The 25,529-nt window shown below is 43.5% G+C and overlaps 1 protein-coding gene across 2 annotated transcripts in view; it reads right to left on the bottom strand.

Moving 5' to 3' along the window:
* Positions 1-25,529, bottom strand: part of ZRANB2 (zinc finger RANBP2-type containing 2) — a 25,950-nt gene continuing 421 nt past the window's right edge. Inside the window, exons 2-10 of one of the 2 annotated variants that reach the window (XM_069092782.1) lie at positions 22,437-22,489; positions 22,240-22,348; positions 20,617-20,699; positions 13,235-13,311; positions 12,709-12,843; positions 8,064-8,304; positions 5,621-5,707; positions 3,498-3,656; positions 1-2,002 (exon numbers count right to left, since the gene is read on the bottom strand). In XM_069092782.1, coding sequence (XP_068948883.1) covers positions 1,848-2,002; positions 3,498-3,656; positions 5,621-5,707; positions 8,064-8,304; positions 12,709-12,843; positions 13,235-13,311; positions 20,617-20,699; positions 22,240-22,348; positions 22,437-22,489 — 1,099 coding nt within the window. In that variant the 3' untranslated portion in view covers positions 1-1,847. The remainder of the gene's footprint in view (positions 2,003-3,497; positions 3,657-5,620; positions 5,708-8,063; positions 8,305-12,708; positions 12,844-13,234; positions 13,312-20,616; positions 20,700-22,239; positions 22,349-22,436; positions 22,490-25,529) is intronic. The other variant, XM_069092783.1, reaches the window with a different exon arrangement.

Below are 25,529 nucleotides of genomic sequence, written 5' to 3'. Positions count from 1 at the left end.
TTGATTCACAAGCTTTATTTACATTTGTCTACAGCATCATTTCTTAATGAAACAAACGAGTACAGTTTAGTGAAACTAAAGAAAATCATAATCATCAGAATTCTCTGTAATCTACCATTTGCTAAATTCATAAATTTGCATTTGCTAAGTACAGCAAAAGAGAAGTATACAAAACACAAGAAGGAACCAATGGTAACACAGCTTCTAGGAGATCATCTGATCTTCACAATTTAGAAGGTAAGACTTTCAAGAAGTCAGAGGCACAATTACAAGAGACTAAGTGTTCTTGTGCAACCTACAACTACATTTAGCAAAGTGTGTGTATATACACATATGTACGTATGTGTGTGTATGTATGAATGAATGAATGTATGAATGTATGTATGTATGTAAGAAATTGTGAAGTTCAATTCTTTGCAAAAAAGATTATCAAAATATTTCTACCTAAAACATTTTGCTTTCATTTTTAGATCAGTCCAAGAGAAAATTAAAACTAGTTTATTTTTAAATCAAGAATGTAATTTTGCTCTGGTTGCCTCCGTTTGTTAATTATTTTATTATTTCTGCTCAGTTACTTTTAAGTTCCCTCATTGAACTAACCAAACTTTTCCTTTATCTTTTCTTAATGACACAAAGGCACCAAACTCAACTGCTCATCTTCTTCCATATACTTACCTTGAATTGCCACTCGAAGGAACTGTTAAGAAAAACCCCCCTCCCCCCTTTTTGAAACCAGAAGGCAGACTCAACAGAGTTCCAGAGACCAGATTTTGATACAAAAATCAAACAAATTCCTGAAAGCATTTTAAGCCATAAGCAATTTCAAGTGAATGGGGACAATGACAATTTGCTGTTACATCGTGTAGGAACATTCACTTCTACTTCAGAAGGAAATTTCATGCAGTGCAGTGAAATAGTCAGAGGCTGTGACTAGTCCCACCTGAGTGTGGACATCACAATGACTGGCTAACCTCACAACACACATTCTTTTCACACAAGAGAAGTTCTATTCCCAGCTGGTTTCTCATTTTCCTCTTCCTTAAAGAGTCTCAGATTTTTAGCCCAGTTTACCCAGTCACGGATGGGCTTTCAGGAACATGTCACATCCAAGCTCTTTTAAAAAACAAAATACCACGAGCTTACATTCACCACTATAAATCAATACTGGAAATGTTAATACAGCCAAAAGGCCGTGTCAGTGGTTTCCTTAAATAGCTGTGCCAGATATGAACACACAAGAGATAAACTCCTATTGAACTGAGTGCTTTAGCCCCCCCCAGACTAATTCAGGGAGAAACAAGCCACCTCCTCTGCTAACTTAGAAAGAGCCTGAACACTGTCTTGGGATGCAATGTTGAGGAAAAGTGAACAGGGAAAAACAAAGCCACAGCCAGCACCGTCTGCCCACGCTTCTCACAGACTTGTACAATATACTGTTGCTGAGTATAATCCTAAACTGAGTGTCACTTTGACAAGGGCGACTATATGAAGACCCATTTATCTCTCAACTGTCGGGAGAGCCTGCTTCCACCTACTTCCCCACAGTCACTGGCGGTATGCCCAAAGCTCAGGAGCCTCACGTACTTTCGTTGACTCAAACCCTAAAGTTGGCAGATTCTTTACTATCAGGAAATATTTGGAAATGAAGAACATGGTCATACTAATACTAGAAAACGAAGCTCTCTGGTGAATCAGAGAAAACAGAGTTTTAAATAATAGAACAATAAACACATAACAATTACTGGGGGGATTATGGCTTAAAATGCTAATGGACTTTTAATTTCCAGAATGAACATAGCTGTAGTTTTCCAGAAAGCAACGACAGACATGCACCTCTACTAGCAGATTTAGCACTTCTGACCAAGTAAGACACCAAACTTCTTAAAAATATGCTTCATGCACTGTACTGGAATTTTTTTAGGTGTAAATTTTAATACATTATTTCTTTTTAGAGCTTGAACGGGAACCCGAATGGGATGATCCAGACGATGACCTGCGGCGCCTGGAAGATAAAAACGGAGAAAGCGTGCAGAGCGCTGAGTGGCGATGACCCACAGCAAGCAAACCAAACACCTTGAAGGTAAAGGGGCTGACTCTACACTGGGACTGGGCTGAGGAGGTGGATTCGGGACTTCACTCTGTGCTATTAGCGGTACAATCTGAATAAAAGTGAAAAATAAAACTATTCCATTTCAATATAGCCAGCTCTCAATTATTAGAACAAGGAAAGAAGAAAGCCCACTCTGGCAATCAAACAGGGTAATTGGCTGTAGACAGTGTTGGACTTTCAAGAAAACCCCTCCTCTTCAGGATGCCCTCGGGACCCCTGCCCACTCTCACTCATTTAATTTCTAGGGTAATGTGAGCTACAGACTAGCTATGGTTCCGACTTTGCAAGGCTTGGCCTTGTCTTCTCCGACACATCTTTATTCCCTGAATCATGCTCTGGAGTGTAAGAATAGAAGAGAAAAGCCAGGCTGCTGAGAAGGCCGAGGCTCCTAGGATTCGTGTGGCCAAGCTGCCCAGCACTACATGGGGCCTTAGCTCCTTGTGATCTTCTACCTTCACTCAAATCTGACCTGATGGACAGACTACAGAATGGCTCAGGAAGCTGATGAGACAGGAAACAAGGCGGCCTAAAGCCGAGGGTCAGAATGAGAAGGAGAAGGCAGGAGATCAGAAACAAATAAAACCTTCTGCCAGGAACAGCAAAGAGAGAAAACAGAGTGGGAGCCCGGGGCCTGAGAGGACCCCCAGAGAGCAGTGTGAGTGTGAGCTGCCTCTGATCCGCTGGGGCACAGCAGGTCTACATGGAGGGACGAAAGGGGACTGAAAGGGAAACCGCCCAGCCTCACTGCCAAGGAGGCAGATGGGAGGGGGGCCACCCAGCCCAGCACCCAGACGGCTGAGGAGCAACAGGCACGACTGCCACCATCCTCCAACAGGAATAAAACAGACAGTGACTAGGAAAAAGGAGGCCAAAAGACAAGGGGAGGGAGCTGAGGCGAGAAGCACCTGTTCTCTTGGGGGATCTCCTCTGAGCTACATTCTCACCCATCTCTAGGGTGGCCAGGGGCTTGTGGGGCAGAGCCTCAGGCTCCCGACAGGCAAGATACTGAACTAAAGCAGTTTACTCTTGGGCCAATACTCCCAAGAGTTAAAGTAGCCTCTGCCTTTCCCTTGCTTATTGAAAGATGGGCTGAGGAACAGTGATAAAAAATAAACAAGAATAAAAGAGAAGTGGAATGGAAACAAAATCCATCCTGGAATAACTGGGAGTTGGCTATGGTACTAATACCTTAACATTTAAAAATGTCCATCAATGGGCAATTTGACATAGCTATAGCCTTCCTACATGACCAAATTGGGTTTAAAACAAAATAGCATTATTTTAAAGTTGGACAAGAAAGTGACTCAAATTCAACCCTTTCCCAAGCCTTTCGTAAAGGTATACCACACTCAAATACACCCATTCTTATTTCTACAGAAACCCAAACCTTTCGGGTGACCGTGATCTGGTGCGTCTTTTTTTGCGATCACCGGGTGAAGAGGATCTAGAACGACTTCGTTTTCTGCCTCTCTCAGGAGATGATGAGGAACTTGAATAAGCTCTTTTTCGTGGGGAGGAAGACCCCCTGTGGGACCTGGAGCTGGATCTTTATTGATTGAGAAATAAATTAAACATGGAATTAAATGACAGAGTCAAGAACCTGACTATTTAGCTATCAGACCCAAGGGGGCTCCTACGTCTACGGTCTCCTAAGGCAAACATACTTACTGCTCCCTCAACAGAAGACTCTGGCTCAGTCACGAAAAGAAGCTAACATTGAATGCCAAGGTTTTAAGACTGGCATCTTTTGCTGGCTATAAATATGATGCATTCTCGGTATTTTATATCTGCATCAGGCTAAATTTTCCTTTAAGTCATACAAAAAAAGGAAGCAAAGGGGGAATGGAAAGCACAATGCACACTACGATGACACATGTAATTGTGCATTTTAAAATGAACCTTTCCCATTTAAGAAAAGCAAAACCATCAAAATACCTTAAAAACAACTTCCTGAGGATAAGAAAATTATTAAATCCATTTGAAATTAGGCAACTTAACACAAGTTGCAATTGAGAAAGCAGGGATGGCAGTGGGAGAGAAGAGGGGAGGGAAGGAGAAAGAAACAGCAAATGTGTCAAATCATTATATACTTAAATGAAAATATAACCAATAATTTGCTAAAACTGCCTTAAAACATTTACAAATCTCATTCAGGAAACACTATTCATGAAATATGACGTGTTGACATTCACATGTTTTACTCAGGGAACAAAGTACATATTTTTGAGTGTAATGACTATTTTCATTCTCACTTACATAATTATGGCTGAAGCATTTAGCTCAAACATCCCAAAAAATTCACCTTTGGGCTGAGATTAAGAATAAAAAGCCCAAAAGGAGAATTCTTTGGAAAGTTGTGAGCAAGCAAAAATGTGAGGGTAAGGATGGAGGCTGGGGGAGCTGCAGCGCCCGCTGGCTAAGCGGCATTTAGGGGGGGCCCTTCCAAACCCAGGCTGGCCCTGGAAAACAGAGAACACGATGGCTTTCTGAAACCCAGGGGCAACAGCACCCAGGACTGGGATTCACATTCTTCTTACTGACTCAACACCTCAGGGAACGCTAGGAAAGACTCACGCCTTGTTTGGCTTCTGAGTTTGAACATTTATTTTGCCAAAAAAGAAAAAAAAAACACTCATTTTGTTACGCTTCGGTTGAGGCATTTTGGATTCTTAAAACTGTCTTCTATTTCTTGCTAGGGGCCTCTGTAAGGCAGGTCTCAATAAATTATCTTAGCAAATTTTTAAAAAAAACTGCAGCTCTAGACTTCAGTATTTGTGCACAAATACAATGTTTCACTTTGTTCTCCCTCAGCTCCCCAACATCTTCACAGTAAAGGCTACTTAATGCGTACTCAACTAGCACCAAGGTGCCTCCTAGAAGAGCTGCCCACCTCACCACAGCCTGAGCAGATACTAGATGGGCAGCTGCTACCTACTGCTCTGACGTCCTAACTATTTTATAGGAAATGTCCTGGACACTGGAATATTCCGGTGGCATTCTAGGTGGAGTCAAAAAAGAAGGCAGATGGAAAAAGGACCATAAAAATGGCTCAAAAGGCAGGTATTTAGATTTCACTGGAATTACACTAGAGAACTATTCTTGGTCCAGATGGTATTTGGGCTAAGCGATAGTGGACAGTCCCTTTCTTTCTTGCTCTGGCCAGGAGGCATGAAATCACTCCTCTTACAAGAGATGTCAGCACACCCGGGGCACTGTGGGGTTGAGGGCTGAATGGGAGCTCCAATCTGATGGTGGTGTCCCTCCTCATCGTATCCTACCGACATAAATCACCATTTAAATTTAATCATGGGAATGTCTTGGCACACTGCTGGCAATGGAAACATTTCAGGGTGAGAAATTAAGCCGAGGCAAGAGCATTAGTTGTCTAATGCTAACATAAAATTGACAAGTAAAAGCAAAACAAAGTTGTCAAAGCAGCAGCAGCAGCCACGCCCTCGGGTGCCTTTTGATTCCTTCTCTGCAGGGCAGAGCCAATGCTACCTCATTCACCTGGATTTCGACCCACGAGATCTCGAGAGTTCTCTGGAACTGGACCGAGACCTTGACCGGGAGCTGGAGGAGCTTCCTGAACGGGACCTGGAACAACACGGAAGGGTTTTTTCCAGTATCACATAAGCGAGCCTTGGGCTACGAACACCGAAGGAAAGATACGCAGACATCTGACTTTCATGCAGCAAGACAAGGATCTGGGATACACATTTTCAAAACAAGTATTAACAGGGACCTTTTCCTTGTACGTCTTTGGCAGAGCTTACAAGGCCTTGTGAACCATCACCAATGTCCAAGCTATTTTCAAACTTTATACAAATAAAGTTGTCACTTACTAAAATGAACCAAAAATATCAATTTTACTCAAAATTCCTCAACACTCTAAGAGCACAGAGAGAAACGAATGTTTTTGTAGGTTCATGGTTAAAACTTCACGTTCACCTTGTGGAAGCGGGACCTGAAATGTAGGGATTCCCACTGTCTTCCCACTTTTCTTTAGGACTCAGTTGAGGCTACTTCTAGGTTGGCTCATTTCTATTCCTAGTTAGCAAGAAGCTGTTTAACAGGCTGGTCTATCTGCCATCCTTTGCTTCAATCTGGACTACTTTACTGAAACACTGAACAGAGAGAAAGCTAATCAAGCATGTCTTGTGGCGTGGGAGGGAATGGACCCGTATCCAGTTAAGCCAGTGTTCACCTCAGGTGCCTTTAACAGTGGATATGAGAAAAGGGGAAGGAATGCTTATTAACCCACTATCTCAAAGGAAGTTTGCTAATTAGTGCCAGAGTCGGACCCGAAGAAATGATTGTGGTGACCTTAAAAACAAAACTGAACAAACCTTTTTTCTTCAAGAAGCTTTTCAGTTTTTATGAATGTTTGAAAGAGAACACGTAATCACATTCTACTCCTTCGTCTATGACACTCCAACTGATTACCCACCATCACTCCATAAATCACACCAAGTTACTTGAAAGAAAGAAGTCATGTAAATTCAGGGCACTGATGCTTTTCTACCTGAGATTTTTCTTCAATCATAGAATTTAATTACTTCAGGGCATGACTGTGGATAAATCCACAATAGCAAAGTGAAACCCACCCAGTCTTGCAATGATCTCACTGTACCTAGGTATCACAAAATAGGTACTCAGGTACCTATCACAAAATTTGTACTCAGGTACAAAGATTTCAACAGAAAGGACAAACTACAAGAAACTAGAGAAAAAGAAGGAAACAGACTTCTGGTTTCTACCAACCCACTTTTCTGCAGGCGAACTTAACTTCATGTTTAATTAGTATTTGGATGCAACATGTTTTCACTGTGTACAACTTGTAACCCAAGTACGCCCAAAAAATAGTTCCATCCCAAGTACTGGAGAGTCAAATAATGGCAGGAATTTAAAGGAACAACAATGAAAGAAATTCTAACTGCTCTAGGGTTACAGTTAAAAAGTAAAAGAATTTAACTCAGTTCTGATCCACCTGCCTTCAGAGCACAGTAAAAGCATGGATGTCTGCCGTCCTTAAGGGAGTCTGTAGTGAATCATTAACAGCTTCAGAAAAGTTCACAGAGGCCTCTCCAGAGACACAGAAAGAGACACTAACGACAGGAGACATTCATCCCTCCACGTCTTAGCAGCTTAAATCTGATCTTTTCATTCATGATCATTTTCCAGAATGTTAAGAAACATCAGCACAAAACTTAGAAGAGAGCTCTTCAATGGTCAATGCCTTCATTCAAGAGTCTCATCTGAATGTTTCCATCCCACCTATTCTAACCCCTGGAAAGAGGTTAGAAAAAGAAGGGAATAAGCATCTACCTAGTGCCCACTATGGGCCAGGCACCATTTAAATGCTGGGCACACGCAGAAAGGAAAAATGACAACATCAGCAAGAGTAACATTGACTTCCACACCATGTGCCAGACACTGTTGTAAGTACTTTACAGACAACTCCTCTGGGAAGTGCTCTGATTATCCTCATTTCACAGATGGGGAAACTGAGGCAGACAGCGTTTCAGGGACTCGCCTAGGAACACATGGCTAGTGTCCGAGGCCAGATTCAAACCTGAGTCTTCTTGACTGACTCTAGATGCAGAACTTGACCCATGGTGCCACTCTGGAGCCTAAAACAATCACTCTTCCCAGTGAAGTTGTTTCAGTAAAGGAAGTACACGGCTAAAATAAGATAATACCTTAAAGGAAAGCCTCATTTGAAACCTTCATTTTGGAGAAGGGTCATATTTCTATATATTAACCACATTAACAGATTAAAAAGCTAAGTTCGAGAAATGCATTATCTAAAGGAAATTACTGGTTATCAAAGATGAACTCTTTTAAAATAAAGTTGAAACCTTAATTCAATCAAGAAAAACCCAAACGTGTAAATAAAGAAGTTAGATACTGACATTTTGCCTGGTGTTACCCTTGGCCTGTACCCGTTTACCTGGACCTAGACCTTGAGCTCGAGTGGGAGGAGGAGCGGGAGGAGGAGCGGGAGGAGCGGGACTGGGAGCGGCTCCTCCTTCGGGGCCTCTTCCTGTTGCCGTCTTCCTCTTCACTGGCATCAAGATTATATTTTGACAGATCGGCATCATCTTCGTCCTCATCCTAATGAAAATGTATCCATCAGAACCCAGCAGACTCAGGAACCGAAGCATTAACGGAATGAAAACTCTGTCCTGCATCTGCACAAATCGATTATCTATCTCAGCAGGCTGGCTCAGGGAAAAGATCCAAAAGTAAGCTCCCCCCCAGCTGAAGAATTCCACATGGAATTGATAATTTCGGGAAAAAAGAGAAATTCCCCAGGAAGATGCAAGGGAGGGTACAAAGCTCAATTTCAGGGCCCGATCCTTCCAAGAGAACTAGAGACAAAGTCTCCCTGGTCCCCAGGGTCAGGCCCCAGGTGGCAGAAGGACAACCTCCCTCTCACAGCTTAGCAGGGGCCAGAATTGAGGGATGCTGAACCCCTCAGAGAATCACCCCCAGTCTGGTCACAGGTAAACACAACAGACTTTTCTTGTTATTGAGAATTCATTCCCTTCTATCTGACCACTGTAAACAAGACAAAAGCTTCTGAGGAGCGCTCCACAATCTTGACAGTCATCAAATGACATCCATAATAAATGCATTCACATAGTGTATGGGATCTCCTTTTTATTCATAAACAACCTTGTTATCCCAATTTGTTTGCTTGTTTTTGTTGCTGTTCAGTTGTGCTGGACTCTTTGTGACCCAATCTGGCAGAGATGCTGAAGTAGTTTGCCATTTTCTTCTCCAGCTCATTTACCAGATGAGGAACTGAGGCAAAGAGGGTTAAATGACTTGTCCAGGGCCACACAGCTAGTAAGTATCTAAGCCTGGATTTGAACTCAGGTTTTCCTGACTCCAGGCCCAATGCTCTACTCACTGCACCACCAAGCTGTTTTTTTTTTTCCCCATTTTACAGATGAGGAAACTGAGGCAGGCAATGACTTGTTTAGGGTCACAAAGCTAGTCAGTATTTGAATCTGGAACTAAACTCATGTCTCTACCCACTGAATCTCAAGTCTGATGCACAGATAAGGTTTTCTATTCCAGGAAGAACAAGGACCTTCGATTACAACTCTCTCCACTACTATATCTCAATATGTCAGAAGACTGCCCCTCCCCCCCTCCCCCCCCCCTCTCACACCCCCACTTTTCACACCCTTTTTCTCATTTTATGGAATAAGTTATATCCTCTCAGAATCCCATTCCACCCATGTTGGCCTGGACCCTGGTGGAAATGGGGAGGCATGAAATATCAGCCTTGGCCCCTCCCCCCAGAGCTATATCCCATGTAAGTCATGGTTCCACATAATATTTTCAAATGCAACGGTCAGCAAGGAGGTAGCCTGGGGCTCAGGAGTTCTCTGCAAGGAGACAGGCATGGGGCGAAGCAAAGCCAACTTTTGTAGGCCAATGCCAGGCCCAGCTGGTGGTAGGGAGCAAGGCTGTTATTTCATGCCTCCCCATTTCCACCAGGGTCCAGGCCAACATGGGTGGAATGGGATTCTGAGAGGATATAACTTATTCCATAAAATGTGAAAAAGGGGAATGTGAGTGTGTGTGTGACAGGGGAGAGGGAGGAAGGAGGGGGCAAGGGAGAAGAAGACGAGAGAGAGAGAGAGAGAGACAGAGAGAGAGAGAGAGAGAGAGAGAGAGAGAGAGAGAGAGAGAGAGAGAGAGAGAGAGAGAGAGAGAGAGAGAGAGAGAGAGAGAGAGAGAGAGAGAGAGAGACAGAGAGAGAGACAGAGACAGAGAGGTTTATTGAGAAGTTTTACAGACAGGAGGAAATCCAGGCACCCACGGAGAAATCCTGGTGAAGAGTACTGAGCGGACCAAAAACAACAATGAAAAAAAGAATAGAGGCACTTTTGTTATAATCAGGATACAAACAGAAAGACCTGAGTTCGGGAAAATTCACCAGCTTGGTTGGCCTCAAGGTATTCTAGTCTGGAAGAGGGCCAGGGGCTTCAGTGTCTGCTACAGCTCCTTCAGTCCTAACTTGCTTTGATAACTCCATCCATCCAAAAAGTGTGAGAATCAACAAGAGGGAATTCTATTTTGGAGCTGATTCTCATAATAGAAGAACCAGATACTGGGGTAATATAATGATAACCTTAGGGGGTCGGGGGAGAGAGGAAGAGAAACCCATGCCTCCTGTTTGTGATGGAGAAGAAAAGGCATTCTGGGCACCATGTAACCTAGATTTGGGGAGGTAAGATTCCAAAGGGACTTGAAGAAGGAATGTTAGGATACCACGGAATTGGTCAAGGAGGGATAAGAAACTCTCAAGAAACAAGAAACAATTCTGAGAAGGATCAAAAGGACTGTTACCTGCAAAGATCCATGTGAACACCCTGATCAGCCTGTAGCTAGGCTGGTAACAGGAGAAGGGCAGCCTGGGCCTGTGCCAATAGTGCTGAGGGGGCGGGGATAATAAAACGGTGCTCGTGTGGGATGCTCAGTAAGTAGGCAGGGTATTTAATGAGAATTCACACAGCCCTCCCTCAGACCAGAAGATGGATCTGTGGCTGGGAAAATAAAGAACCAAAAAGGCTCACAGGGAGTTAATACCCAAGACAAGTAAAGGTAACAGCAGCTCCCTGTGGTGGAGAACTGAGTCCGCTGGTCCCACTGAACACCATCCTCTATCAAAATCACAATCGCTGACACTTACAAAGCTGCTACTACACTGAGCACTTGGCAGCTATCATCTCAACTGATCCTGACCACAACTCTGGGAGAGAGGAGCTTTTATTATCCCATCTCACAGATGCCAAGGTCACATAGCCAGCGCAGGTGCCCGCACGCCAGGTCCAACACACTATGGCCTGCCCACTGGCTGCCTCCCTTTTGCAATCAGAGGATGTGACTGCTGAACCACTACCAGGGATACTTAATAGACCCCAGAGAATGGAAGAAGTACCATACAACTGGAGAAAGACAAATGATGTCTCAACCTTTTAACAAAGGGAAAAGAACAGAAACTTGCAAACTATGGGTTAGCAAGTTTGACTTGTACACCTAAGTAAATTTTGAGCGGACCATGAAAGAGACAATGGACGGTCTAGTGGTGGCACCGTGGTGGAACAGCTTCATGTCACCCTCCAGGTCACTAAACCTGATCCAGAGAGTGCTCACGCACACTTCTCTTTTGGAGCGACCAAGAGAGGGAATGTAACAAGATTGGTCCAAGGGGTCACAACACCTGCATTCAAAATGTAATCCTGAACAGTGCAATGACCGCTCAGCTAGGCTGGGAGGTGGGGGTGCCTAGGAATCTGCACGTGCCCCTCCCCCTTAAACAGTAGTAGCTCAGCTGAAAGCCCTAGTGACCACCTTCTCAAACCAGCAGACCTCCCAAGCTGGGAGGAGCCAGCCCTCACAGGTGAGTCAGGTTGCAGAAGGAGTATCTGCTAGTCAGGGACTAAGCTGCCCTAGAGCACTAAGGTAAGGACTCAAAAATGGACAGTGTTCAAGAGTTAAAGGTCTTTAACATTATAGCTCAAAAAAGCCCAAACCAAAAACCAAACCTGAATCCCACAAATACAAGGCAGACAAATGCCAGCTAAGCAGTGATAGGCAGTCCTTTGAGATGCCTGAATGGAGCTGGCAGCGGGGATATGGCAGCCAGAAGACCTGTGGGCATCAAAGAGGCCAAGCTTCCAGGAATCACAGACTCTGCCTTGGCCAGGTGAGATCTGGAGTCTTATTTTCCCTTCTGGTACCATCTTTCATCAACAATGATCACCTATCCAGGGGGAAAACCAAGCTGGCAGCAAAAAGGCTCCAGGCTCACGCCAAATTGGCCATTGCCTTGTGAAAGATTAAGAGACATGATGTCTGTTTTTTACTTTCTGAAGGGCTCTCAGGTGGAGGAGGGATCAGACTTATTCCCTCCTAAACAGATAGCAGAATCAGAAGCAACAGGTGAGAAGGGCAAAGTTAGGATTTAGACCAGGAAACACTTCATCACAATTAGAGTGAGTCTAGAGAAGACTAGAGACGAGAACCTACCACTGGTGTGAAAAGGGGCAAGCCCCCGACCTTCATCCCTCAAAGAAGTGGAAGACAAAGAACCAAACTTAAATCTGACATAACATCAAACTGATGGACAACGACCTGCTGCCAGGCCAAAGGTAGATGAGCTGGCTGCCATGGCTTCCCCTGCTAAGGCTAAAAGCCTATGACTCTGTGAACACTATTTAGCTAAAAAGAGAACAGGCGGCCTCCAGGTCACACCGAGCTCTCCCCATCCCAATCTAAGCCTTCAGGGAGAATGAATGACTTCATAACCACCTGCCAGAAGGATCAGGGACTACACACCTCAGATAAGAAGCTGTGAAAAATTATACTTGAAGTCTCTTTCAATGCTGGAAACTTCAATGCTGGAAAATGATTTTTAAGTTTAAAATCCAGCTTTGCCACTCAGTTATTCTTGTAACCACGCATAAATCACTTTAAAATATACCAGCATGAGCGCCTCAGCTCCAAGAGGGGCTGTGGACAGTGTTGTATAAAAATGAGACACGGGACATGATGCTGACAAGAGAACATGTTACCTCATCCAACTTATATTTGGAGAGATCTTCGTCCTCATCCTCTTCTTCTCCCTCTGATTCTTTATCTTCAACTTCCTTTAAGATTGAAGCAGGTCCAACTGCTTTCCCTCTATACTTTTTCTTTTTTCGACCAAACTAAAAAGAGGAAAATAGAATTCCATAAGAGAATGTCTCCCCAGTCAACTAGAAACATGTCATTCTTGAGTTTTTGATAACAATTACATACAGTATTATTTACTCCTGCCCCCCATACTGAAAACATTCTCGTTGTTACTCAGGGTTAAGTGACTTGTCCACAAGTGTCTGAGACCAGATCTGAACCCAGGTTTTCCTAACTCCAGGCCGAGCCAAAAAACATATTCTAGTCATTTTAATATGAAAGCACTCAAGCTGGGCAGGAAACAGAAATGGCAATTCTGTCAGACACAAACGTCCAGTGGCCTTTCCTGGCTCCCAGACAGATGCCTGAAGCTCTACTTAATTTCTATAAAGCACGTTCCATTTCTGTGCTTCATATCAGATTTACCTCGTCATATTCTCCATCCGATTCTTCTCGTTCAATATATTCCACATTTTCTCTTTCATTAAAACCTCCACCATAGCCTATAAAAAAAAAGGTTACCCAAGCTTTTATCATGTTTATATCTAGAAAGATTATCTACTTTATCAAATAGTCTGAATTTTCCCCTCTGGTTCTAGGAATCAGAGTCATAAGAAAGGCCCCGACAAAAACCAACAGAACCCCCTCCCCCCACAAAGTAACACCCTATGCCCAGTAGCATCTTCCTCTTCGAAGGAAGATCCGAACAGCAGCAAAAAGGCTGGGCAAGAGCTCAGTGCAGGAAGGTCATTTTCCAAAAATACTGCATTATTCTTAAGTCTGTTGAAATATTATTCATGGGAGGCGAGATGGCGGAGTAGAAGCAGGTCTTCCCCGAGGCTCCGGCTTCCACCTTCCCCAATTCATTTAAAAGGGGACTCTGAACAAACTTTGGAGCTACAGAACCCACAAAATGACACAGAGAAGCTAACCTCCCGCGAGGACAGCCCAGCAGGCCAGCAGTAAGTGGCCAGCAAAACCCCACGTTGAGGTTTTGGCCCCAGGGAGGGCCTGAACAGCTCTAGGGACTTCAGATCACCAGCAGCTGTGGCGGTCCAGAATTATCAACACATAGATGCTAAGGACAAAGTGAGACGTCAGTGCACAGTGGACTTTGGGACCCAGTAGTTGGGAGTTGTCGGTCTGTTCCCCCGGGGCGTGAAGCTACTGAGGGCTGCTGCACGGCCCCTACTCGTGACAGCTTCAGCTCCTGGCCTGCAGACTGTAGGGGGACCAAGCACCAGCCTGAGGGGTAATCGCTCTTGCTTTAACCTGCTTGGATCTGGATTGTGGTCTAGGGTGGAGGTCCTGGGGTGTGCGACCAGCTTGCCAGAGCTTGTGGAGGCTTCAGAGAGGGTGTCCAATTAATACCTCCGGCAGTTGAGAAAACCCCAGCATTTGGTATGAAGCTCCCCTGTCTGATAGCAGAGTCCTACTGTGGCAAAAAAGCCCAAAAGTCAAGTAATTGAGTGGCAACATGACCAGGTAAAGGAAACAAAGCAAACAGAAGAACCCAACATTAGACTCCTATTTTGGGAACAAAAAGGATCAAAGAAATCAAAGCATGGAGGAAGACAGTGAAGTCAGAACTCCTGCACCAAAAGCTTCAAAGGAAAATACGAGCTGGTTACAGGCCATAGAAGACCTTAAGAAGCAGATTAAGAGAAGTGGAGGAAAAAATGGGAAGAGAAATGAGAACTATGTAAGAAAATTACGAAATGAGAGTCAATAGCCTGCCTGAGGAAAATAACACCTTAAAAAATAGACTAAGTCAAATGGCAAGAGGCTCAAAAAGCCAATGAGGAGAAGAATGCCTTAAAAAGCCAAATCTGCCAGATGGAAAAAGAATCTCAAAAGCTCACTGAGGAGAATCATTCCTTCAGAATTAGAATGGAGCAAATGGAAGCTAATGACTTTATGAGAAATCAAGATGCTGTTAAACAGATCCAAACAAATGAAGGAATAGAAAGAAATGTGAAATTCTCATTGGAAAAACCACTGACCTGGAAAATAGATCCAGGAGAGATAATTTAAAAATAATTGGACTCTCAGTGAGTAAGAGCACCGGCCCCAGTGTTGGGATGACCTGGGGATCGAATCTGGGCTCAGATACTTAGCACCATACCCAGAAATAACTGGCCATGTAACCTTGAGCAACTTACTTAATCCCAATTGCTTTAAAAAAAAATTATTGGACTACTTGAAAGCCACGATCAAAGAAAGAACCTAGAAATTATCCTCCAAGAATCCTCAAGGAAAATTGCCCTGATGTTCTAGAATCAGAAGGCAAAATAGAGGTTGAAGGAATCCACCAATCACCTCCTGAAAAAGATCCCAAAAAGAAAACTCCTAGGAATATTATAGCCAGGTTCCAAAATTCCCAGATCAAGGAGAGAATATTACAAGCATCCAGGAAGAAACAATTTGAATATTGTGGAAACACAATCAGGATAACACAGGATCTGGCAGCTTCTACACTGAGGGATCAAAAGGCTTGGAATGTGATATTCCGGAGGTCAAAGGAGCTGGGATTAAAACCAAGAATCACCTACCCAGCAAAACTGAGTTTTCAGGGTAAAATATGGTCATTCAGTGGAATAGAGGACTTTTAAGCATTCTTGCTGAAAAAAAACAAAAAACAAAAAAACAAGGTTGAATAGAAAATTTGACATTCAGATACAAGAAGCAAGAGAAGCATGAGAAGGTAAACAGGGAAAAGAAATCATAAGGAACTTATCAAAGTTGAACTATTAACATTCCTACATGGAAAAACAATCACTGTAACTGATGAAACTTTTCTCAGTATGAAAATAGTTGAAGGGAATAGAAATATATCTATATGTCTATATATGAGGGTATATGGGCATATGAATACATATGTGAATGTGTGTATATATGTTCACAGGTATACATAGAGGGCACAGGACCAATTTAACAGGAAGGGATGATATTTAAAAGGTGAAATTAAGAGGTGAAAGAGGAATATAATGAGAGGAGATGGGGAGAGACAGAATGGGGTAAACTATCTCATATAGAAGAGGCAAGGGAAAATGGTTACAATGGAGGAGAAGAATAGGAAGGCAAAAGGGAATGGGTCAACCTTATTCTCATTGAATTTGGCTTGGGGAGGAAATGAAGTACACACTAAATAGGGTATCTCACCCTGCAGGAGAGTAGGGGGAAGGGGATGAGAGGGGGGATGATGGAAGAGAGGGCAGGCTGGGGGGGAGGCAAGTTGGAAGCACCCACTTTTGAAAAGGGACAGGATCAAAGTAGAGAATAAAACAAGTGGGAGAATAAAACAAAAGTCAGTCTTTTACAATATATCTACTATGTTACTGTTTTCCATTAGCTACACATGTACAACCTATACTGAACTGCTTATTTTCCCAGTAAGGGTGGGTGACAAGGGAGGAAGGGAATGAATCTGGAATTCAAAGTTTTAAAATCAAATGTTAAAAAAAAATAATATATATATATATATATACACATACACACTATTATTAATACTATTTTACATGTAATTGGGAAATAAGATATACAGGCACTGGGGCACAGAGATCCACCATGCCCTACTGCAAAAGTTGAAAGGGGTATGGGAGAAAATATGGAAGAGAGCAGACTGGAGGAGGGGATATCCTGTGGGACTGCTATTCTGGGGTGATGGGTAGGGGAAAAACGAGGAGAAAATTTGTAACTCAAAATCTTGCATAAATGATTAAGTTAAGTCAGAAGTTACTAAAGCATTTGAAAAATGAAAAAAAAAATATATTATTCACCAATGAATCAGTAAATAATGAAGCATATCCCCCTCCCCGCCTTGGAGATGGCTTTCCATCAATCAATTTAAGTACTTACAAAGTAACTACTCTATGCCAGGCACTGCACTTGGTAATGAAGACATAAATAATCCCTCCCCCAATGGAGACCACATTCTAAAAGAATAAGAGAAAAGAGAAACACAAATCCTTACAGATGGATCATGGAAGTCATGTCCAATGGGGCTGGGAAAGCAGGCTGATCAGGCTTCAATTATGTTTGATTCTAAGTGCCATAGAAAGGGCCAGGATCAGGTGTGCATTTAAGAAAACTCACTTGGGCAGCCATGAGGAGGGAAGCAAGGAGGCAGAGAATCGAGGAGGACGACCAAGGGGGAGGCCTTCCTAAAGCTCAGGTTAACCCTATCACAGCAAGTCTCACAAATCCAACAGTTTTGGCATACCAGAATTTTGCTGTAAAGGGACTGGGTAGGATCTAGCCTGGGGCTTAACAGACATCAGTTATGAGAGTCTGCTGAGGGCAACTCCCCTAACTCTATCTTAGAAATGAAAAGTCTGGCATCTAGGAAGATTCAAGGCTTTGCCCGAGGCCACAGAGGGCAGGGGATCTGGATCTCCATTGCTCTAATGGCGGACTACCACACACAACTTTTTAATAATCAAGACAACTTATTCCCTCTAGAAAATATTCAAAATCATTGCAACTAGAAACTTTTTAAGGGAACTGACTTGCCTATAGTCCCACTGAACTCTGGTCTTCCTGACTACGGGCCCAGCCCTCTATCCACTGGGCCACTGAGATGCCTCTGATATAACAATAGGAAAACTGATAAGGTCGAGAAGGGACAGCAAAATGAAAAACAGAAACAAAAAAGGCTAAGATTCCAATTCTAGGGTTGGAAGACTTTTGGGAGCAAATCCAACTGCCTAACCTTACTGACAAAGAAACTGCCTCCAAGACCAAACTGCCCAGTTCAGGTCTGACTGGATTTCTCTTTCTACTAAACACTCAGTCATTCCTGAAGTGGGAAAAAAATGTAAAACTAAAGTGTTCTTAGTGAATATCTTTTTAATATAGTGCTGTTGTTTTGTTTTGTTGGTATTGAGGTGATAGTGTTGGATCTGTGACTTAACTGGCACAACAAGTTCTAAGTGAGGAAAGTCGCTTTACCAGGCAGGGCCCATTTGTCCCCTTTCTTCAACTCGTGGACACCAAAGCTGCCTAGAGCCCTGACAGGGCACAGTATTCCCCAGGTCAGCTTTCTATCTACCACACCAAGCTGGCTCTCAGTGCAGTTTTTAGTATATATCTATACATACTTTCTCTTTGCAGATCTAACTTTAAGAACGTGGTTTATATTCAGGTCAACAGGATACCCCTAAAATTACAGGTCTATATTCTACGCAACATTTAGTACATAGATTGATGACAACTTCATCTTTACTAATACATGTTTTCCCCCTTAGAGTTCACAAAATGTAACATCCAAGTAATGAATACATAGTGATTGCTTTCAGAAAGACTATCGATACACATGTGTAGGTCTTATTTGGTTCAGCAGTTTGTATACATAATAACTATAAATATATAATAACTTTGTATATATAATAACTAGGAACAGGCTTTTTTCCACTGTCGCGGGAACAATAAATTTATTGCATGTGCGACTTATTGGTCCAATAACATTTAATAATGGCCAACTCCACTGGAGTAAAGTGCCAGAGGATCCTAAAATTCACAGATGAGCCACAGGAGAAAAGGCAGTACCTGGAGAAGTGGCTCTCAGTTCTAAAGAACACCAAGCAGAAGAGGAACAGAAGAAGGCCCCCTGCAAGCAGCGCAGAGGCTTCTTTCACACTCAGTCTAGTAAGTGTGGTAGGATACCTGTGGCTTAATTAAGAAAGGTGCTGCTGGCCTGCAGGAAGGAGAGCAAGCCTCTGTCCACTCCATGGAGTCAGGCCTCTTCTAAGGGGCTGTGTTCAAACACACAGTAAGTTTGGAGAATGCCAGAGAACATACAGCAAGACTGGAAAGTGAATGGTACAAGTGAATACCCATTAAGACAGACACCAGGACAAATTCACAACCACACTATTTTCCCACAGAAGGCCCATCAATAAAAGCTCAATCTTGTGCAACCAAATCACCACCACCAAAGAATGTGGGTGCCTACAGTTAATGGGGGGCAGGAGCTCTTCACAGGAGTGAGTGTGACACTCCCCTCTCCCTGTCTTCTCTACGGTATTGAAAACACTTCAAAAAGCATCCACTCAAACACTCTGCGGGCTGCGCACAACCAACCAATACACACAAGCACTTACTCCATATTTATCTGTAGATGATACAAAAGAAAAACAACGTGCCACACGACAGCTATCCTCAAGTGCTGACCATCAAGATGTTACTTCTGTGACATATATGGAAATAAAATAAGACAGAACGTAAACTGCTGAACCAGACGAGACTGAATGAAATGGATCTGTCAGTTAAGGTAAAGGTCAGCATGGTCTGAAGTCACTTCTGAGAAGCAGATCAGAGGGTATCCTTGAAAGGCAGGCAGGCTATGAAGCGGCCTGCTGGAGGAAGGGAGGCAGGAGAATACTCTAAACCCAAACAGCCAAGTCATGGGGACAAGGGAGATGCGGAATGAGTGCTGAGATAGGCAGGTCCAAATCATGGGAGGCCCAGGAGTCAACAGGGGCCAGGGAAGGCTTCCAAGCACACAGGAACATGCTAAAAAAGCAAAGGGAGTAATAAATCCAAGCCATCGAGGCAAGAGAACTCCCTCATCTTCCTACCCTTTCACCAAGCTTGTTGCCCCCCTCCTTTCCAAAAACTTGGCTTTCAGAAGTAACTTTGTATTCCAGAAGTGCTCTGACCAGGACACACTATCCAAAGACCACTGACAGGTTCCACCAGTCTTGCCCTACGTCCTCTGCTGACCTCTGGACTCCCATCTGTCCTCAACGCCTCTCCCTGCCCCCAACTTTTCTGAACTCTCTCCCTCCTCATCCCATTCTCACCTCACTGAAGTCTCACCTTCTCTCCCAGTCCTCTTGAATCATGACACCTTCCATCCGAGACCACGGACTTATGTTCTGGGTACCCTGTTGTCTGCATGCTATCTCCCCATTAGACTGTTTCTTGAGAACAGACTTTTGTCTTTCATCATACCCCTGAAGGTAGGTGCCTAATAAAAGCTCGTCTGGCATTCTGGTTGCCATTAGCTATTCTTTCCAGTTTTGTGCCGTGTGCAGACCTGACAGCACTGCTGTTCAGGCCTTTGTTCACATGACACCTGGGTCCCAGACCCAGACTTCCCATCATATCAGATCGCGAAGGATCATTCATGAGGCTGGGCAGTCCACCCAAGGGCCTCACCCAAGCAGCCTTCCTCCTCAGACTTCATGAACGGCGTTTTCTAGTTCTGTGTATCACATTGCAATTGGATTGTAATGGGCAGGGACTTGAACGAAGCACTTTATAAGAGATCTGTATGAAATATTCTTTCCTTCACCACTTAAAGCTCTGCACTGGCTTCATTAGCTGTGAAATGAACATAACGCCTTCACCACGGACTTTGCTGAGAGTAACAAATTAAATCACGCACATCCAAAGAGCATTGTGAACCAGCCGAGCGACATACGGTAGATGTCTGCTGGTATTTGTACAGCAAGATTAAGGTTGGGCAGCTGATATATTCAATTAAATACTTAAACAATACAGCATGGCCGCCAAGCCAGAGGATACTATGGGTGAATTAAACTGACCCAGGTTACGTCAGGCATTTTCAAAGCTCTGTTTTTTTTTTTTTTCCCCAGAGCACAGTGTACTTGGGAACGGGGCCTGAGAGTAAACTAGGACTGTTTTCTGCATGTGAATTCATTGCATGTGACTACTAACTGACAAAAACTAGAGGAAAGAAGGAAACAGTGGACTGTTTTTGTCCACAAGAGGAAGAGCATCCCTGAATGTCATCATCCTTTAAGAACCACCAGCTTTCTTCAAACACGGCGCTGCTAACTTACCTGTCCTTTCCTCCAGCTTGGCATACTTGGGAGTGTTGCACATGTTACACTCAGATCTCCTGGCCCAATTCACATTACTGCAGCTGTGGGAGGCAGGGAAGAGCTCATCAGTAGAGTGCAGCAGTTCATGAGAAAAGACAGAGAAAATGGAGACAACTAAAGAAAAAATGAAAAGTGGAGCTAATGTTCAGCACCATAAAGAATGAGTTATTGAGACCACAGCCCTATGAGAGACTTGCGTCTGAGTTTTGAACAAGATATGTAAACTTTTTAACTACTAAAAGATGCAAAAGTAATCTCTAAAGTAGACAGAGTGGGGTTTTGTGGAAGCAAAGGGAAAAAGCCAACAAGTTCCAGGCTGTGGGTAGATAGAAGGATCACTGAGGGATGTGTCAATTCTAAGATTCTCTGACAGATTATGAACCCCAAACCCCAAGTTTCAAGTTTTGTGTGACAGTGACCATACTAAATGCTCCAGCACCTAGTGTATGCTTCAAGACAGTGTGAAGATAGAAAATCGCACTTTCTTAGTATATAAAACATCAGAAACTTATGCTAGCATCTTTTAATTCAAAACATTTATACTCAAGTTCATAGTAGAATCAAGAATAGAATCTGGGAAATCAATAAGGAATCAAAAACCAATTTCAATACCATACACAGAGGCCAAACATGACCAAGCGAAACAAATTTCAGGAGGGGAAAAATCACAGGATGTGGACCTGAAATACCATCAGAGACCGTCTAGTTCAACAGCTTGTCACAAGTGGGAAAAATGCGGTGCAGAACACTAGCCCAAGGTGCCAAAGGCTGCCCGGGTTACGGCTGCCAAGCTGAGAGCATTTTCACCTGGTCATGTTTCCGCATGAGGGCAGAACTTCTAAAAGGTCAAATTAACCCTCTTAAGATTCCTCCACATAAACAGGAAAATGGACAAATGACACCAAACCTTTGTATAATAAAAGCACAAGTTCTCTTGTATTTATCTTAAGTATTTAAGTGTGTCTAATCACAACATCTTAAGAGCTGGGAAGTGGCCCTGAAGACCATCTATCCCAGCCTTCATTGGATAATGAAGGAACAGCAGAATGGAAGCAGAGTGACTGAAGATCAAAATGGCAGTTAGACCAAGTCTAGTTCTCTTGACCTGCAATCAGCCCAGTGATATTCTGCCTACTACACAAGGCTGGGACATGCTTTTATTCAAGTTTATCTTGTTATGGCGACTGTGTATGCTTACAGGTAAAAATGTCCTATTAATAGCTGGTATGGGGCAAAGAAAAGAGAATTCAAAAGCCTTTTACACAACAGGGAATATTAGTGACCAAGAAAATGACAAGAAGACAAAACCTTTTGGATGAAAAGGCTACTCTGGCCAATGAGACATTTAAGGAAATTATGTTGAATTTTTCCCAGAGCATGACATCTAACCCTTTTTAACAGAAAAGAGAGAAGGCCTTAAAACTCTTAAAAAAAGTTAGAGGCCTTCTTAAAGAAGGACTTAAAAAAAATCTAATTCCAGGAATATCTGAAAAAAATTGACAACATCAGTTGATAAGTTGTAATTCTATACACAAATACAGCTGTGAAGTCAAAACAAAAGAGTAATCCCTAAAGACCTACGTTTTACATTGCCAGTCATTAGCACTAAACAGGCCCCGGCTCTTCTCAGCTAGGGTCTTTCCGATTTCAGTCCCACCAGCTTTCATCATCTTGGCTTCGGTTGTTTTTTCTGCAAATAGAAAAATCAAGATATGAAATGTGGAGAACTAGACAAAATTGTCTATCTGGTCATGAGGCGATGCTACTTGTATATTTACCTCGCCCACACCGGTTACAGCTGGTTCTTCTCGCAAAGTTTACATTTCCACATCTAAAACAAAGTAAAACACACTTTTGAGGAATCCAGCACACATTAAACAGCTTTCTTTTATATATAATACTACTCTAAGAATCTTCCCAATTATCTTGTGATAAAAAATACTGTTTTTTTTGGTTTCGTTTTTCAGTTGTGTCCAACTCTTCTTGACCCCATTTGGGTATTTTTTGACAAAGATACTGGAATGGCTTGCCATTTCCTTCTCCAGATGAGTAAAGTGAGACAAACAGGGTGAGGTGAATTGCCTAAGGTCATACAGTCTGAGGTTAAATCTGCATTTGGGGAGATGAGTCTTCCTGACTTTAGGCCTGGCACTCTAACCACTGTGCCACCTAGCTGCCTACTAGATTTCAAAATGTCCTATAAAGCAATAATTACAATTATCTGGTCTTGGAAAAAGAAAAGAAAAATAGATTAATGGATGAGAACATATGATCCAAAGTCCATAAGTTAACAAGCATTTATCAAGTATTTACTATGAGCCAGGCCTGCCCTGTACTAAGTGCTGAGGATACAGAAAGGCACTGTGGAGTCTGGACCCCATAAAGCATGCTGTACACCACAGTAAGCTAACTGAATAAAAGAATCCGGATTTTCCCATATGCACATGAAACACCTTGATGGAGAGCTTGCAAGGCAGAATTCTGCTTTCTTGAATCAGAGCTTACCAAGCATTTATATGCCAGGAACTGCGTTAGATGTTGGGGATACTGACACAAAGAATAAAACAATCCTTACTCTCAAGCAATTTACCTTCTGATGAAGGAAATGGATACATATAAAATACACACAAGGTATAAATATAAAGTGAACACAAATATAAACAGTGATTAGACACAACTTAATGAGATGAAAATATTCCAGTATATATAAAGCACACTGAAAACTTGGACCCCTGGATTACTATCTGACAGACTCTTGATGTAATAAAGTCTGGGGCATCCACAAGGGTCTGGTATCCCTCCCTTTTTCAGCTCCCTCAAGAAGCTGTCACTGAATGCCAGCAAGACTGAGCCCCTTCCTACCCAGATGCTTTGTTTTGTCCCTTGTTTTCCACAGCAGACCGTGACAGGGAAGGTTCAAGTGGGGCAGCTAAAGTGCCTCTGAAAACCAAAAAAGCTTAACCGAAATCTTGCCCTATACCTCTCCACTGTCTTCCCTCTATTTTCACACTCAAATGCCCCCAGGATGCTGGGGCTCAGTTGACTTCCTCACTGAGCCTTTGGCAGCCTTGCTTTCCTTCTGCTGCTTCTCCACACTGAATGCAGACCCAGGGTTCCGGCCTGGCCGTGTGACCCTGAGTGAGTCACCTCCCCCTGCTTCCATCATCCTCCATAAGATTTTGCAAACTCACTTCTATTCAAAGCTGGGGTCGCCCTTGGCAGTCTCCTCTCCTTCCTCAGGAGACCAAATGTTTGCTGGAGAAGAAAGTTTTACAAGTTCTTCTGATGTCTCACTAAAGAGATTCACTTAAATCCTAGGGAAGGTGATGATCTGTGTGTCTTTTCTTTGTCCACTACCCATTTTTCTGTCAATAGCTGAAGTTGGACCACTTGGAATTACCACAGTTGTATGCTAACATTATTTCATTTTTGTTCTTCTAATTTGGTATTGATTTTGGTACCTGCTCTAAAGTTAGTATCTAACTACATATGGAAAGCCAGTTTGGAAATGGAAACCAACAGCTTCTTGTCAGTTAAAATATAATTTTATTTTGGGTATATGATTTGGAATTCATCTAATACGGTTTAATGGCTTTCTTTCTGTCATATTTATGAAATACCAGAGTGACTTTTGTATCAGCTATAAGTCTTTGCCTTTTTTTCATTTTCGTCTTTTAACATCATTTCACAGTTGATTTTTTTTTTTTTTTGGTGTGCTCTAGGTCACTGAATAGTAAAGTCTACATTCACTTAATTTAGAGAACTTCTATCACATCTTCTGCAGAATTTCCCCATCTCCTCGATCTCTGGAACAGCTGATTTTCATACAAATGCTTCTCAGAAGTACTTCAAGACTCAGATATCAGATCTCCTGGGAAATGATCTTTGCTGTGATAAAATCAAGTACAACAGCAAATCTACTCGCCTCTTCAAGAACTCGGGGGACTCCTTTTGTCTCCTGATTTCATTCACAAGGATGATGTAAGGGAAGGACTGATACATTTCAGTTCTAGTACTACATCCAATTACTCATCCTAGGACAAGTAACTCACGTTTTGAATATCAACAGCTAAGAAAATGTTCCTAGGCAGTCTCCAAACTGAATCCCAAGGCACTCTTAGACCTCTAGACCATGACGGCCATTTATTCCAGAAACAGAAGGGGCTCACAGATCCCGGGTTTCCATGGTGGAAGAACTAATGACCAAGTGCTGGGTCGGCTAGCTTCACTGAACTGGTGCTTGGGACCAAAAAGGAGAAATAATTCTCCTGCCGTACCAAGCCAGGTCTGAAATGGGAAGACGGAACGCAGCTCTGGTCCACGTCTCAAACGGGTCTGGAAAAGGGCACTAGGCTGCTTGCAAGAGCAGTCACAGGACTCCTAAGAGGTCACCCACTCCAGCAGACTGCCCTATTTCACAGACGATGGACCCGAGGCCCCCAAAGGCTACGGGGCAGCCTGGGAACTTGAACAGCAGCCGCGGCACCTCAGACCCCAGCGGAAGGAATAAGCCTGGGCTCTGCCGACGCTGACCTTCCCACCGAGCCCCGAGGGCTGGCAGAGCCGGAAGGCCGTTTTGAGCAGCACAGAGCCCGATTAGCTAACACTTGGGGGGGGTTTCAGCTCCCTGGGCTGAACGCCCCTTCCCCCCCAAAGCGTCCCACAGCGGGCGGCCCTCAGGGGGGCGCAGCCTGAGCACGCAGGGGCTGGGCCCCGGAGATCCGCTCGGACGCACGAGTGAGGCGCGGATCCATGGCGCGCCCTCGGGCCGCGGCCCAAAGCCGGACAAGCCGGGGGGGAGGGCCCCGCTTACCACCCGCGGCCGCCAGGGACCAGGCTGGGGAGGACGATGGTCGCCCCGAGGCGGGGGG

The sequence above is a fragment of the Petaurus breviceps genome, unplaced genomic scaffold (genome assembly GCF_028583685.1).
Source record: "Petaurus breviceps papuanus isolate PSGF00001 unplaced genomic scaffold, PetGlider_PUasm1.0 207, whole genome shotgun sequence".
NCBI lineage: Eukaryota > Metazoa > Chordata > Mammalia > Diprotodontia > Petauridae > Petaurus > Petaurus breviceps.
Note: the sequence above shows the minus strand (reverse complement) of the source record. Positions and strands in the feature narration are given on the sequence as shown.